Source organism: Pomacea canaliculata, linkage group LG7 (assembly GCF_003073045.1).
Source record: "Pomacea canaliculata isolate SZHN2017 linkage group LG7, ASM307304v1, whole genome shotgun sequence".
Lineage (NCBI taxonomy): Eukaryota > Metazoa > Mollusca > Gastropoda > Architaenioglossa > Ampullariidae > Pomacea > Pomacea canaliculata.
Window position 1 is genome coordinate 16,696,864 of NC_037596.1, and position 17,791 is coordinate 16,714,654.

At 35.9% G+C, this 17,791-nt stretch overlaps 1 protein-coding gene across 1 annotated transcript; it reads left to right on the plus strand.

Annotated features, from left to right (window-relative positions):
* Positions 1-278: 278 nt before the first annotated feature.
* Positions 279-17,256, plus strand: LOC112567465 (SID1 transmembrane family member 1-like; the record flags this gene model as incomplete). Its single annotated transcript, XM_025244157.1, has 22 exons — positions 279-476; positions 2,836-2,957; positions 3,715-3,876; positions 5,033-5,177; positions 5,985-6,068; positions 6,687-6,831; positions 7,189-7,291; positions 7,773-7,807; positions 9,332-9,546; positions 10,212-10,282; positions 10,647-10,713; positions 10,837-10,997; positions 11,209-11,375; positions 11,744-11,880; positions 12,558-12,660; positions 13,267-13,358; positions 13,635-13,672; positions 14,402-14,507; positions 14,812-14,946; positions 15,332-15,445; positions 15,798-15,903; positions 16,222-17,256. Coding segments are annotated over 21 exons (2,463 nt in total), but the record flags the coding sequence as incomplete, so codon positions are not given.
* Positions 17,257-17,791: the final 535 nt, after the last annotated feature.

The following is a 17,791-nucleotide window of genomic DNA, read 5'->3' on the forward strand; positions in this document are numbered from 1 at the left end:
CCACCACTTCACGACCCATTGTATTATGTTGGTCACGTGAACTTTACAATAGTCGGTCAACCCTGAGAGTGGCTGTAGTGAATTTGAGTTGTTTGCGCTGTGATGTAGTGTAAGTCAGCTTCAACATTGCAAAGGCCTTTTCTTTGTTCTGAGAAATACTACAAGGAAGCATAAAATCCCGTCAGACTTCAATGTTCAAGTTGGACAGCTTGTTCACTTTCATTTAAAGCGATGGCCGTACTGAAGGCCTTCGTCATTGCATTAATCAGCTTTAACTCACAATTGTTTGTACAATTTATCGAAGGCAAAGAAGAAAAAACCTATCTGAAGGAAATAAAGAGGCCCTTGGACAATGCGCCAGAGATACACCGTTTCACACGGATACAGTTTATGCACATTTCGACACCGTGTATGTGGGAAACGTGAGTTCGGAGCAGCAGTACTTATTCATCTATAGCTACAACGAAACAAATGAGGTTAGTCATGATAATCATTTTCTTTGTTTAGCCTGTTTATTTAAAAAAAATCGAAACCGTGTTTTATTGTGAATACAAATAAATGATTAAACAACAAACCAATTGAACTGATTAAGCTTAATGATTATTGTTACACAGTAATCTTTTAATGCTAATTTTGTGTGTGTGTGTGTAGGGGGAGAAAGTGGGGGTGAGGGGAATTCATTCAGTAAAACTTGCATATTTGTAGACCTCGTCAATAATGGGGGATTTAAGTTGAGAGCTTAACTAAACTTTACTTTTATTGGTAACTAAGACATAAATGCAGTCATTGAAATTATCAAAAATTTGTGCTCCGAAGATCGGTGAGCATGCCTCAAGGCAAGCAAGATAGCATGGAGTTCCGCTGTGAAAATAGAACATTCGTCCGCCAGTCGGACTGAAGCAGCCCGTTGCGGTTGGCAGGAAGGAACTGCTGACACAGCAACTGGGCCACCACTTGGGATTTTGGAGCCATCTGTAAAAACTGAGCAGAATTTAGGATAGTCAGAAATGAGTTCATGAAAGTGTTGGAGGTAGATGGGGTCACTAGTGTCCCCTTTTTTGAAAGCTGTAAGATCAAAACGGATCTCTGGAACAGGAAGGGTCCAAGGAAGAGTTGTTTGCAGAGGTAAAGGTTCTACCTGATTAATATCTACTCCGGCAGCTTGTAGGGGAGGTGATACTCGGAGTGATAGAGGCTTTTGCTTCTTGGTACGAATGATAATTTTGTGAGAATTAATTTTTTATGATAATTAATGATACTTTTTGATAATTTCAGACTCCCTTTCCGCACTCCAAGCTCTCATTTCAAATGATTCTGACCACTCCCTTGTGGTTCAGATTCATAAAATTCATGCAGCACTTATTCAACGAAATAAGGACATTGTTTTTATTTGGGCTCCTGGCCATTCTGGTATTCCAGGCAATGTTCGAGCAGACCAGGCTGCCAAGGCTGCATGTCAGTCCCCTGGTAAAATACAGTCACTTATCTCATCAGACTGCAAAACTCTATTATCAACCTACATTCTGACCTTATGGCAAGGCCACTGGAACACTTTAAGTCAAAACAAATTATTCACCACTCTTCCCTGTCTTTCCGACCGCCCACCTTTGTGCCACACTACCAGCCTGCTCCTGGTGTAAGTGTGCTTTCTGTCACACATGAGAGCACACCTGCAGTTACAAAGGTCATGAACCTTAATAATCTAGGGCTGCTTCTTAACCTTCAGCGCCCTAGAACCTTCTTGGACGTGGAGAAGAACACTTCTTTAATGTGACCGGAGAGGATGTCCATAACATCATGTTCAGAGACGGGAATTTGCCTCCAACCTGTGCCTGAAAAATGTCATAGTTTGTCCAGGTAAAAGCGAATTGGAGGATCCTGTAAGCCTTTCTTAATCTTGAGATTTAACCATAAGCCTGATAAGCCGAAGTTGTTGTCACTATTGATTTCCTCGCCTTTTGTTTGTTGATTTATGGTAGACGAGGTCGATTCAGAATCTCTTCAAAGTGTTCCATCCAGCAGTCTCTTTGTTCTGCATCGTTTGTTATGGTGTGTCCGTCTTTGTCTTTCGTTGGCTTGGTGGGGTTGTTGCTCCTGCCTGACAGAGTTCGTGTTATTTCATATAGTCGCTTCATGTTTCCCTGTATAGCTGCTGTATCTGTTTCCTCTGTCATTTCAAGGATGAAGTGTCTCTTGTCCTCTCTGACAGACCTCTTCACTTGGCGGTTGGCTTCCCAATATTCAGCTCTGAGAAATTCTTTTCTTGCTGCTCTTGACACTTGTTAAGCTTCTGTTTCACTCCCTTCCTTTATTCAATCTTTACCCAGGTCTCTGGGGTCATCCATACTTGTGTTTTCTTTCCCTCTTCCCTAGAACATCTGTAAAGGTTGTCTTTCGAATGTTCTTGAGTTTTGACCAGTGTTCTTCCACTGATTCTTCTGTCAGTCCTGAAAGGGCCTCATACTTATTCTTGACCACAGTTATACATTTCCCTTGTTTTCTTGTTCTTGAGGTATTGAATATTGAGCTTGTGGTGTGATCTGCCTGCTACCTTGCTGGCCATGTTGGGAAATATAAAGGCTATGATAGTAGACATTAAAGAAAAATAAAGATGTCAAAGGTTTTCTATGATAAATGTATTGACCAGGGAACTCAAATTTTTTTCCGAACTGAATATAAGTGTGGCAACACATGTAAACAAATGTTCTCTCGCAAGATAGTGAATCACCACGTTAGTAAATTTAAATTGTAATTGGTGTTGACTGCAGCTAAACCGAAGAAGAGTGTACGGTGAACTCTGTAGGAGCAATTTAAATGTAATTCATTTTCTTCCAGACAACAGCCATACGCGTTTCTTCTTCCAGCAAAGAGGCTCAAGTCACTTTCCCTATTACATTTGTGGTTCGTCGGCAACAGGGAATTATGTCTTGGCAGGTTCCTCTATACATTGACTTTGTGTAAGTGCTTGGTGAAATTTGTTTCTGATTACATCAATAGCTTGTTATTAATGTATTATGTATTACTTTTCTTTAGTTTGTTATTAATGTTAAAAAAAACGGTCAAAGCTCTTTAGGAATATTTCTGTGCTTGTTTTTTTTTATACGTGTTTTTTATGTATTTGTTGTTTAAGCGGTGCCTTACCCTCAGATTAGCAGAATATAAAAACTCTAGTTTTTGTCAACATACTCTATCGTGTCTCCCCTTTAAGCACTTTGCTCAACACCCTACATCGAAGTTGAAAACATGGCAATTGTTAGACGGTTTTCGTACATAACTAAATTGATTGAGTGTTCAGTTGATGATCGCCCTAACCACATTCCTTCTTCCAAATAATCCCACGCAATCTTCGTGTCTGGTGTCTCCACTCTGTAGCAGTGTCTATGGCATTCATCTGTTTATGTTTGAAACTCCTGACCATCTGATCTCTGCCAGTCGCACCGCCCGACATTATCATTAACGCCTATGGATGAGTTTTTTTTTTTACTTTGCTGCACTAGTGGAATGTGTGGACGTTCCTTATTTTTATAAATTTCTTTTGCAGATTACATCGATAGTCCTTTATGTAGTATTTTTATAGTGAAGAATTAAAGAAGGGATAATTATTTATATAATCTGGTGAACAGCTAGTAAAAGAGATTTTTTCAGTAGAATTATACTGGTTTTTTTTTTTTTATTCACAGTAACTAATTTGTGTACAATAATCCACTGTTTCAGTTATGAGTTCAAGTCTATGGACCGTACTCTTTGTCCCATGGATAAGACCAGAAGGCTGAACATGACATCGCATCAGAATATCTTTTTGGAAGTGGCGACCATGTCTAACACCATAGTCAACTTCAACTTGACTGCCACCATCTTGTCTGACTTCGAGTTTGAGTGAGTCAATGTTAACGTCCTACCATAGACGTGTAGAAGTGGACTGCAGTCTGTCTGCCAAGACCAACGCTTAGCCTCTTGCGAAGTTCTCCGCTGTTAGTCTCGGCGAGCCTTAACAAAGAATGTGACTAAGCCGGAAGCTTTCTTGTATCACGCTTCGTTTTAGTAGTTAATCTAAACATATTGTTTCCCTTGAATATTCTTAAGTGATTACCGGCGATGCGTCTTTCCCGTCTCCGGCAACAGCTCAAGTTCGTCCACGGAGTCCCCCGGGTTGCGGTGTAGTAGCCCCACGGTGCGTCCCCATAGTCGTTGGCAGCAACACGGTGATAACCCCTATAATTTCACATAATTTTGTTCTCCTAAGGTCACACCATGGGGTAAAGTGTAAAATACTTTCCTGAGATTTCGACATCCATTCCTTTCCATCTTAAGATGAGACACCAAACTGTAAAATAAAAAGAGATCATAAGCTGACAAAGAAGTAGGGTGGGCAAGTAAATGGGGGGGTCATTGATCAGAGCTCTCTCTTTCTCAAGTTTTATTTATTTTCTTAAGTAAAAGAGCACAGACATTAAATTTTTCAGATGATTCGTAAATCTCATGTTTTCTAGAAGTACTTGACATACTGACTCTTGTGTGTGTACATATGTATGTTGTGTCTGCTGAGTACATTCTAATCAAAACCTGTCGCATTGTAAGAAATATTATAATTATCATTGCTAAAATTGTTACCATTTTCTTATCATATTTTTCTGGCTACAAGCAGTGGCCAAGCAACAGATGATGACATAATTATCATGATTGATTTTAGTGTCCTAGGACAGAGGGCTAAAAAGAAAAATACATGAGACTGAGAGTACTGGTTCACATATGCGTTTGGTCAATAAGCTAAGTGTAAACTATAATCTTGCCAGAAAAAAATAATTATTTGATATATGCAACGCAGTATTACAAAGATATAAGAGCATTGAATAAAATCAATGTTACACCTCACTCTTTTATGAAAAAGAGCAATACTGAGTGCCTTAACAAATCTCATGACACACAAAGTATAGGTAAAGTATAATCATATTACATTAAATATTCTGTTTAATTTGTATCTGTAATAAACTTTATCAGCATGGAAGTTACTTTTAAACAATTTGTTTTACAGACCTGGTGTGACAAAAAACGTGACAGCATCGCCTACAGAACCCCAGTATTACATGTACACCTTTCCTGAGGATGTTGAAGTAGTCTTGTTGAATGTGGCATCAGATAGTGAGCTCTGTGCAGTTATCTCAGTACAACAAATAAAGGTCTGTAATGGCTGTGTTGAAAGTCATGTATACACCTTTACAGGAAGTGTTGTTATGAAAGTTTACTACTCAAACAGTGTTACAACATAAAATAGAGAAAGTACACAATATAAAGGATGTAACAAACGCATTAACAGAAGAAAAATAATATTTTAAAGAGCATATAAACATTTATTTTCCACTAAAACATTAAACATATTACAGGCTTAACACATTCTATGCTTAAATAATTCACACTGTTGCAACATAACATATATAACATGTATAAGATAATGTATGTATAAAAGTCTAGTCACTGCTTCAATTCTGGTCAACAAGTTGCACACTGTTTTACAATTTCTCTTCTTTAATTCCCAGGAATGCATTAAAATTTTCAAGTTTATGTCTATGCTGCAGTATCCAAATGAATGGTTGCAACTGGATAATGTGCCAATCAATATTTCTTTTTAGTCTTTTATCCCAGTTTGGACAGCATGTATATTCGTTACCAGTTTATCATAATACAGTCTTGCACCTTTCTGTATAGATTGAATTACACTAAGAGTTTTATTTGTGTCAAAGGCAAGCAATGATTGTTCAGCTACATTCTCTCTGTTTGGATGTATGTATTCCTTTATGGCATTTACAGATAGACAAAATTAATGTTTACATCATATATCCTTTTAACATCTTGACATGATAGAAACAATCACACAGAAACAAAGCAAAGATGTAGAAGGCATGTCGAATTTTAATTGTATGCTTCATTAATTCTGGGAAATAAGAGAAGTGCAAAAGTATTGTCTTTAATTTTCATTTCATTTTTAGTGTCCTGTGTTGGATCTTGACGAAGATATTGGAAAGTTGGGAAAACAATACACTATGACTACTCAGGCTGCGATGTCAGTGTGGGTAAGTGAATGGTTGGTTTTTCAGGGTATAAGACTATCTATGTAAACTTATAAGAGCAGGAGTTATTTATTTTTGTAAAAAAATATAAATGTAAGATAATTTTGTTTGTACGATAAGTTTTTTTTACGGATACTTTTGATTCAAAATTTTCGAATTGTGTTATGCAATGTCAAGCGAAACACAATTTTATGGAGCATGAACTTGGCTTAGCTTTAAGACTTACCTCGTTTGTGCACACCTACATCAGGTAGCCCTCCTTTTATCCACCATCCTTCCTCCCTGAGTTTTCCTAAGCATGAAGTTTTTTCATTGAAAGATGCACGAAGAAATGTGCCGTATAAGTGGTGATAGTGACTTTTCTGAGTAAGACTTTTCCAGTCATGAAAGAGGGACACACATTTCTTCAAAAAAATTGTTTCTGAAATGCACTAGTAGATTTAACCACAGAAACTCTATTTTCTATAATCCGAAGGTAAACTATGCAGCTGATGATGCAACTTATATTCTCATAATCATGCTGTCTTTGAGAAAGTAAATGTAATTTTCCTGAAGTTTGCATTTATCTGATATTGCTATGGCCAAATAATAATGCTCTGTGTGTGTGTGTGATGGACACAGAAAAGCGACTATTATGGACATAACGCCTTCTATGTCGTTGTCCTGGTCAAGCCCAATGTTGCAGACTGCTCTTTGCTTGATGTCAACCCTCCTGCTCATCATCTTAGTGTAGCAACTAAGAATCTGTCTATATCAATCACAGAAAGTGAGTATAATGTTAACCTATAAAATTGATTGTTATGACATTTGAGCAGCACGGCTTAGTCCTTAAGCATGTATTTATCATCAGTCATTAAGGGTGTAGATGGATGTAGCAAATAGCGAACTTCACAGAGATCTTTTCTGTGGTAAGAAGTAGTTCCAACTGAGGAAGTTAGTAATGTTTTTATTCACGTACCAGTTCTTCCATGAATCTTTATCAAGGGTGACAAATTAGTCGAACAACAACAGTCGAATAAGTGAATAGTCGAACCACCACCACCACCACCACCACCACTGTGACTTTTATATTCATTTTTTATGTTATACTGTATAATGGTATGATATGTAATCTGTTTCTTAGGATCAAAAAACGTCGCAGCAATAGTCTTCCCTTTTGCTCTATTCTTCAGTTGTGATGTAGTATTTGGGATTTTTTTCTGCATTTTCTGCATGAATTTTAAATGGTGAGTAGCAAGAAGTCTCTATCTCTATACCCAAGAAAGTGACTATCACCAAATCTGTTATCATCTTTTACTATAAACATTGCAACCAAAAAAATATTACATTCCTAACAGGATTTCAGAAAATGTACATCCAAATATGATGATGATGATGATGATCTCTTAAATAGTACTACAAAAGTACTTGCACTAATGCAAAACTTGCACATATTATCAACATACTACGACATAAAATACCAACATACAGATATCATGTACAAAAGGTCAAGACTGTTGGATGACGACAACTATATTGTAGAAAACACATAGGGTACGAACTCAAGTGTACCCTAGTATCCACACTTGTAGCCATGCGTGTGTAGTCATACAGATAAAAATATGACTTTATTGTATAACAGGTATGGCAAGATTAAACAAATATTTAAGGGTAGAAGTGAATTGTGATTAGTTTTCTGTCACATTAAACAAATTCTTATAATTGCAGTCGGACTCCCAGCAACATCCCAGCAGAATTGACGGGTGAGCGAAAGTGAATAATATGTAGATCATTTCATTTTTTATGTATAGTTGCGGGTTATTTTTTAATAAACAGAAGGCGCTTGCTTACCTAGCGGTAATAGGTCCAAAATTTATAGAAAATGTAAAAGGCAGTAGAAATCTTTGAAATCATATGTAGAAGTTCTTCTACAACCAAAACCATGTGTATTAAAAGTGAGAGCCACAGTTTAATTTGAACATAATAAGTCTATGGAAAAGAAGCAGAGAGCATGAGAAGACTCCAAAAATAAAACAAACAAAAGGCTAGTTACAATAGATTTAAAAAAAAATGATTACAAGAAAAAAAGCATATAGGAAGCATATTTACTAATGTGGTAGTTGGATTTTAGCACAAGTTTTCCATTTTATCAGGTGGTGTAACATGGCAACCTGTCTTATGAGTTATATTATACATTATTCGACAGTACTGTCCTTTAGGTAGGCTGAAGCAAATTATGTAATATAAATACATCAATCAAATATGATGATAGCTTGCCTGATAAAATAGCCGGATATAGTTAAAGACAGTAGATGCCTAGCTTGGTTGTGTTCTATAACCGTGTACAATTTTACAGTTTATACAATCTACATGATGTTTTAGGCAAGTTGTTGACAAATTTATTCCTGAACTTAACTAGCACGATTCGTTGTACGAAAATGTAATTCACCACTTTATTATTACTAGAAATGTTTGTACAATGTCATCAGTCAAACATTGACCTCTCTGGAAAAAAAGAGAACACCATCAGAATGAAGAGTTATTGGAGGAAATACGTGGCCCGTTATTTCACCTAGAAAACATGTTTGGAATTACTGCGATATATAAAATGCTTGAACACTATTTTTCAGATGATCCCTTCCTAGAGTGAAAATAAGTAAATGGAAATGTGCCCGGATTATATTCTGTGGTCAAGAACAGACAACATCTGGTATTATTATTATTGTTACTAAATACTACTTTAGATCCTCAAATAATTAATGTCAAGCTTACTATATTTAGACCTGCAGATGTGTCATACGAGGTATAAAAGAGAAAAATTAACGAGGCCATTTGGTACTCTTCTATTAAAAAATTATCTGTCCTTATAATGACTCTAAATTGGTATATCTAATCTGAATTTGCAAAATATATGTAATATACAACTATAATAATGGCATTTTATTTGCTAAGACTGGACGAAATATTTCGATGAATGTTGCAGTATTTCCTGCAATTATAAAACACTATCGAAAAAAAAGTAACACGAAGCAAAACAAACCTTTAAAAAAGACATGCTTTGGAGGAAAATGTTCTTCCAACGACATAAGCAAAAGTTAACCTAAGACAGAGTACAAAGGAGGCAGTTAATGTTGATACATTTTGCTTGACGATTTGCTAGGTAGTTATTCAGATCGGATTTGAAAGTACTCACAGGTGTGTTAATTGTTGTGTAATACTATTGATAGAAGTCAACCAAGTGATTTTGACATTAGTCGGTGTATCTATAACTCCTTTTGTGTCTACAGACACGTCTATAAACCAACTCATGAGCTCACAACTTACAAATTATCAAACCATGAGTACTTCCCAGTTGGGTAGTGGCCAGCCCTCAAGCTCACCTGGGATGGATCCCCAAGCTAGCAACACGAGAAATATTGAGGACATTGATGGTGAAGGTGACTCATCAGATGTTGCCCACTTACATGTGGATGAACGTGAAGCAGATGTCACAAGGAACCAGGTGAAGATATTAGATATGAAAACATATTTAAAAAACAAATACACACTTTATTGCTTATATTATCATGACATCTCTGAAGCAAGGATATGACTCTGTTATCATGCTACAGCCTATAGGAGATATGAACTATAACAAACATCTTGCATGATGTATTTTTGCTCTTTATTTTCTTTGCAACATTTCTAAATTGAACTTTTGTGTTAAAAATATAGCTTTTCTAATTTTACCAGAACTAGAATTCTGCCTTCCGTTTTCAGAACAAAAAAGAGTATTGATCATAATATTTGTTAGAAAGTTTTATTTTGTTTCTTAAAACCAACACTTTCCCAGGAAACTACACAAGTGGGTTTCAGTTATAATGTTGATCAGGATTCTTCACAAACGCTAAGTGTAGAAGTTAACACTGCCGCAAGGCCTTCTGAAGTGACCTACCTGTATACCTAAAAGTGGGCAACCAGTTGAGACGTAGCAGACTGCCTTCAGGTCTTAATACATAAATGAAAACAAGCAGTTTTAGACAAAATCCAGTTTTTCGTAGAAGAGGACTTTATTGATGCCTTTGCATGTCCTTTCCCACATTACCTACCTAACTATACAGAAACTTAATCATGTGTTTTATTTGTGTATGTGCATTTGTGTCCTTGATTTTTTTTAATTCTTTACAGACAGTGGAGGCTCCATTAGACATGTTTGTTAGTAAGAAAAGTGACAACGAAGCTCCCAGAGTCTATCTTTGGTTAGTGGACCTTTTTTCTCTGTGTGTGTGTGTGAGAGAGCGCTATGTGTATAAGTACGTGGGAATGTGTGTTTATCTACATATTTCGTACATATGTAGATGTATATAAGTATATTAGCTCGTGTCTACGTGTGTGTCGCCCCCTTCTCCATATCCCAATTCCCCCAAGATCCTAATCCCCACACTATGCGAAATTAACTTGAGGTGGAGGCACTTTCCCTACTAAAACCACCACCACCGCATGATAAAATCAAGTAGAAAGATAATTAGTGCCAGTCACATAGAAGTATTTAGTAATCAGTAAGAAATCCCTATACTTACTTTTGTATGGAAAATTTTATCAGACGTGTCTTTTTTATGCAAGGATCCTTGGGACTATTGCCCTTTTTTATGGTCTACCTGCGGTACAGCTGGTCCTGACATATTCAAAGGTTAGTGGGAAGAAGAAAATGTGTGTGAGTGTGAGTGTGAGTGTGTGTGAGTGTGAGTGTGTGTGAATAATCATGCATTCACATATCATTCATGTTTGTTTTTGTTTCTCTGCATGATCTCAGAAAATGAATGACACCGGCGATGAAGATCTGTGCTATTACAACTTTGAATGTGCTTATCCAATGCGTTGGGGAGAATATGAAATCGTTTCTTTCAACAGCATCATCAGCAACATAGGTTATATTTTCCTTGGTATTCTCTTCCTCATTTTAGTGTTTTTGAGGTAAGCAGTGAAGGTGTTGTGATTTTTTTATTCTAGTTCACTCACTCCAATTTGTAAATTTTATGTATATACCCACACAAATGCGCAAGCACACCCACTAAATGTCAAGAAGTAAAGAAGTAAATATATATTTTGCTACAATTATTTAGTGTAATTATGCTTTAGTATGGTTTATTTTGTCACTCCTTGGGTTTTTTTTAATTTTTTTCAGAAATTTCCAGCATATTAGGCATGTATTAGAGAATCCAACATGTCAGAATCACAATGGAATGCGAGAACATTTTGGGTTGCTGTATGCCATGGGATTCGCTCTCATAGTGGAGGGTGTTATGAGTGCTTGCTACCATCTCTGCCCCACCTCCTCTAATTACCAGTTTGGTTCGTGTTCCTGGCCAATATTTGTGTATATGAGTATGTGATATACAATAGAAAAAAATTTTGAAAAATCTTAGTTTACATGATTCAGATAGAAATTATAGTCATTTTGTTAAGAAAGGATATTTAAGGCTGCCGTCAGAATTCACATCCTTGAAAATATAAATGGGTGCTATTTAAGTCCTAAAGCCTCTGGGAAGAAATCACGAATAACTTAGACTACAAAAAAGTAAAGAAAATTGAAAAAAAAAGTTTAGTAAAAATATATCAATTGTTAACCTATTAGTAGTACTGCATACTAAATCAAGCTATATCTCTTTCCTTTTTTTTATAAATGTTTGTAAACAGTTATGCTATTTTTGGTTCCACAGACACCTCTTTCATGTATGCTATTACCTCCTTGTGCATTCTGAAGATTTACGAGATTCGCCACCCAGACGCTCATCTTAAAGCACACAGACATTACTTCTGTATGGGTGTATACACCTGTATTGCTGTTCTGGGAATGGTGAGTGTCGACCATTTTTTGTTGTTTTTATTTGTATTATTTCGTTTTCGGTGATTGGTTATGGGAATGTTAGAAGGAGGAGAGGCGGGAAGAGCAGCATCACAACTCAGAGCCACCATGGACCTTCATTTACTGGGTTATTGTATCCCTTTCGTTTGCTAGTTGTCCTCTCATAGCAGTTACTAATTATATATATATAATTTATTAATATCTCAGCCAAAAGGCAAACTCAATGCGCTGAACAAGATCACAAAATAGTCACAAAGACGTGGAAAGCAGAAAAATGCGAAACCTCTTTTTGTGTAAGCACCTTGTTCATAGTGACCTTTTGGGTCTATTTCCTAATTGCTCAAAAGTTAAATTACCAATGCCATAAACCCAAACCATTTTAGGAACAGTCGCTGCCTTAATCACACCCCATATACCAATTTCTGAGTACAATGTACAGTTAGAATGTTGCTGTATTCATACAGTATGTTAAAAAGATAATACTATGAGTCTCAGTGTTTACTTGTTGATGATTATTACGTCAACAGATTACTTTTTATTTGCTGGATTAGATGGGATTTTGCACAGATGTATGTATGTATTTATTAGTATTTATAAATACATTAGTATGTATGTGTGCATACATGTGTGTGTATGTGTTTTGTGCTTGCGCGAATGTGTGTTTTCAGATTTCTGGCAAACACAAGACTGTTTGGATCGTTTTTTCAATTCTGTACATAATTTGTGTTGGTGTGATCGGATACATGGTTTATAAAGGAATAATCATCGAAGGTATGGTGGTCCTCACATGGATGTACCTTTGTATTGAACTTTATGATTGTTTCTTTCACATCAGGCAGGTGATTTGATGTCAGCAACATTAAAGTTTAGTTCTGTGAGTAGTTATTAGAGCTGAGTGAAAGTAATGGCTGACATTAGATTATGGTGATCGTTTCAAGTATAGTCGTTCTTCTAACTTCTAAAAGCTTTAGAAATCAGGAGTCCATTACATTCTAACACAGACAAGATAACAAATAACATGGCTGTCATGTCTGATTGAGTCGTTAAAGACCATCGAGGGCGGCTGTCTTCACAGGAAAGGCTGATTTTACATTTTTCTTGTGAGCGAATTGAAGCAGCTTTCCTTAATAAATTCGGTCAGTGAATGCCATTATTTACTCATTTGTTGTCGATTATCAGTAGGCTTGTTGTGTGGTAGCTTGTCCTGGGTATTTTGGTATGTTACTTGCCACCCGCATAGCTTAGAATTTTGAGGCTTGTCCTCAATAACTTTGTCCACCCACTAAACAGAGTGAGCCAGAGTAAGATTAAACATGCATTTGAATGTGAATGGATTTTAAGCACAAATAATGTCAACTAACAATTTACTTTCTGCAGATGAATCTGTCCACACAGGCGATCAACATCAAAACTGCTGTAATTCCTGTAATTGCTATCCTTGTACCTGTCCTACGAAGTGCATACATAAGGTAAATTAATTTGTGTCGTTTATTATTATTATACTTTTCAAAAAGTATTGCTTTGAACATTTTAATACAAAATCAGGACAAATTGAGACTGTTTCCTTTTGTATCTAGTTTAAATCTTATTTATCGTAGAGAAACACGTTACTAAAGTGTTTTAAACTGCAGGAACTAATTTAAAATATACAATTATTTTGTCATGTTTAATTAATTTTTATATTTGTAACCACCCATTCTTATTATTCTATGGTTTCTGATCAAAATATTGTTTTTTGCATACAGTTTTGGCTTGTGCTTATGGGTGTTTCCAACGTGATGCTGTAAGTTGAGACAAGTGTATACAATATTTGTAACATCTCACCTTTTGTCCTTTTCACAAACATGATTCCCATTGTATAATACAGACATGTCTTTTAGCTTTCACATTTCTCATCTAAACTAGTTTCAGGAGGATAAGCAAACTTGGAGAACCAGTTTAGCTTAAATAAAGACAAAAGAACTTTCAAGTAGGAATAACATAATAGCGACTGACATTTTAAATCAATTAAATCTGAAAATTTCAGTTACAAAGAAAAAGTGAAATTGTAACTGTATCCCAAACAGCTTTAATAAAAATAACCCTGTTTACATACTCTCTGAGTAAAGAAAATATGACTTTAATAGGAACAAGAATAGCGCCGATTTTTATTATGAAGCTGCTAACAAAGTACAAATCCAAATTGAATTGAGTAACCGGCAACCGACTTCAACATGGCGCTTGATCACGTCTACTTCGTCTACTTTCAAACATAAGGAAATACCTGATTGGTTGACTTTTTTTTTTGCTTTCTAGCTTGGCTCTTCTGATCACCTAAGCCATCTACCTTGCATAAGTTCCCCATAAAAACTTGTACGCGGTGCTTCTTAACTGGTTGTCATAGTATAGCAAATTGTAGTCTAGACTTTAATTTTGGGCGATTTACCACATGATATATATCACAACTGTTTAATTTTAATTTGCTGTAGGTTACACATTTTCTTAACCCTGATGAGTTTCATTTCTTTCCTAGTGCAGTGGTTGGTGCCATAATCCGAAAACCGGACTTTGCGACCTATTTACTAATCATCTTACTTGTGAACCTTTTGCTCTATTTTCTGCTGCATATCATTCTGAAGGTTTGTAATTAATGTTAAACATCCTTAAAATGACACTCTAGTTATATGCCAAATTTGCTGTGAATCGTTGCTCTTTGTGCAGGTTTCTCACAAAGTTTAGTGTATGCAAGTTTCTATAGAAATAACGAGTTCATGTTACAATTTGTTACATAGTCAAATTTGTTTTAGTTCACACACAACATTAAGATTTGTCACTTGTTTATGTGACAACGGCATGCTATTTGCTAGCGAAGTGTGTGTGGTGTTATATGTGTCTGGATCCATTCATTAAGTGTATATTTTTGTGACTTTCTTTGTTCTTTAGCGCTGTGATGGAGGGATCGACATACGCTCCTGGTTTCCTAGATTGATCAGCAAATGCACCATTTTCATATTGGCTGCTATTATCTTGTGGGGTTTGGCTATCTCCTATTTTGTTATCAAACAGTATTCATGGGAGGTATATCATCAACACTTTATTGCTTCTTCCTTTATTTGTAATACTTTGATATATTATTAGGGTATAGAGGAACGCTAAAGACGTGGATGTGTCACTTCTTGCCAACATTATTAACACCTTCGATGGGCGTTTATTTACGATTGGATTCTTTTAGAAAAGTTAGTGCACGAGCCCCATTTAATTACTTAAGTGGGCCCTGGCACATCCAGCATAGTCTAGACCTCAATTGTGGACGATTTTTAAGTTACTACATGCCATTAAATTTAATGTGTTTCCAAGTTTTGATGCGGCCCATTTTTCTTCTTCCTTCTTTTCGTCATTCTTCTTCTTCTTTCTAGGTGCTTTTTTCCAACCAACATTTTACAAACGTGTATTATGATTTCAGCTGTCACCAGAAGAGTCCCGGAAGGAAAATAAGCCATGTGTGTTGCTTGATTTCTATGATTATCATGATGTCTGGCATTTCCTGTCTGCTGGTGCTATCTTCTTTTCATTCATGGTGAGGAGTGGGCGAAGATAGATATTTTAATACTGGGAATGATATTTTGTGCACATTCTACTATCTTTGTATTGTGTATCCAGTGGTATAGCAGTCTGCCATTTCACTCCATTTTTTAACATGTGTGAAGCACGAAAAGAGAGATCATTATCTAAGTAGAGCATGCTGCTGATGGTTATAAATTATTTTCATTTTTGAACTTTAATCACACAAACCAAATTATAAATATGACAACTAACATGTTAAGAGGAATTTTTTATGTGATGTCAGTTACCTAGTTTAACGAAGATGTGTTCATAATATTTTTTCCATAGTACAATTAAATATTATTTAGTATTTTTTGTTTGTTCAGGTTTTGCTGACTTTAGATGGTGACTTGGACAATAGGCCTGGAAACACAATGTTTATTTTCTGAGAGTGATTCGTGTCCGACTGAATGTCTGAATATACAACACCTGGTATGTTTTGGTAAAGATAAGATGTGAGAGATGTGGCGGGTGATTTTATTGGTCCACATTAGATATACAAACATCTGTTAATATGAAATGTCTTACACGTTAAGGGAAGTAACACTTTGTAGTTATGAAATGTGATTCAAGTGTTGAAATGAAAAAAGGACAGTATGGAATTTTTATTTTCTAGTCTGTCATAGACGATAGTGCATAGAAAGTGATATTTAATAAATGAGGTAAACGAATGCCACACCAGCTAATATAATATTTAAATATAGTGATAGAAATAAGGCAATCTTTCACGGACAATATTTTTCTTTTCAGGCAAGCCTTTAGCCGTCGACTTTTATAAAATTCACTCTCCATTTCTCGGATATTCTTTGATTAATGAGACGATTTGGATGTAGTCTCAGGTCGCCGCCACTGTACAGGGCTGGAAGTACATCATTCGAACCAACATCAGGCAATTGAATTCTGAGATCAAAGATATGAACTTTAGCCCAACACTGTTTTTCAATTTTATTTACTTAAGTTCTTAATCCCTGTTCTTATTTTTTTCTCTGCAATGTGAGAACTACGCTACATACTTCATTATAATAATCATCACTACCACCACTATCATCATAACCTTAACCCAGTATCAGTTCTCTCATCAGTTCTTTCTTCTAAACTAACTTCCACCATCTTAACGGTCAGTGTAATCCAAGATTTAGAGTAATCTATTGAAGTTATTGTGTACTCATGTGTCCTTTATTTACCAGTATTCTTTGTCCATATATTAAGTATACCTGCTTAATCTACAATATACATATACACACAGAGACGTCTGATGTAAATTAAAATCTATGTCATACACCTAATTATCACCACTAACATCACAGTCGTTCTGGCAGTTAACAAAACAGGCAATACGCACACCTGTCTCGTGCAAACATTCATGCAATGATCACAAGTATATATCATCTCAGAAAACCTGACCTCCACAATACATAGATACACTCGATGAACCACATTGTAATCCTTTGTGGTGTGCTGCTTGTACTTTATTTGAATAAAATAACAGTCTTTCTTGTTAATTATTGTTTAGTGTCACTGGGGCAACTGGTATACATGTTTGCACAAGAAAACAAGTTAAATACATCATTGCTGTGTGAATAGTTTTAAATGTCGTTTGGATGGCATCTGAATATCATTCATGTGGGTATACAAATATCTGCATTTACATAATGTGCCTACGTGCATGTGCATGGGATTGCGCGTGTTTTGATTTTATGGCATGTCAAACCTATTTTTCTAGTGATAATCTCCATAACCGATAAGAACTATTTTTTTAATAAAAAAACTATTATATGAATTCAACCAAAAATGTGTCGTTTATTTTTTAAAGATCGGCTGAAACATATTTCTCGCTATATATATATTACGCATCACACAATAATACCAGTATAAATATATATGTTTGGATAGTCAGGGTAGCAACCAATCAGGGGAAGCCTTATTGTCCGATTTTACAACCAACAGGTCGCGTTTATGTATGTGGTCCATCCGTATTGTAGAAAACATCCATATAGTAAAAATAAATAGTCTAGTTATCAATGTCTAAAAATAACAACTAAAAAAAACCTGAACAGGCCTAAGCCCTGGTTCTTCATTGCAAGGCTCAGGCTCATCTACTTTACCGGGAAGTTCCAACTGACTTGAATTCGGCCACAACACCCCCCTCCCCTCTTGTACCTATCCTGTAATTGATTAAAAACAATTTATTTATTTTCTTTTCCTCTTTCTTTCAAGTTGGCGAGTCGTACTTTGGGGACCGCCAATAAACTTACGTGTTGTATAGTCTTATTGGTATATTTTTTTCCATTAATATAAAAAGGGATGGTAATTTTCTGTG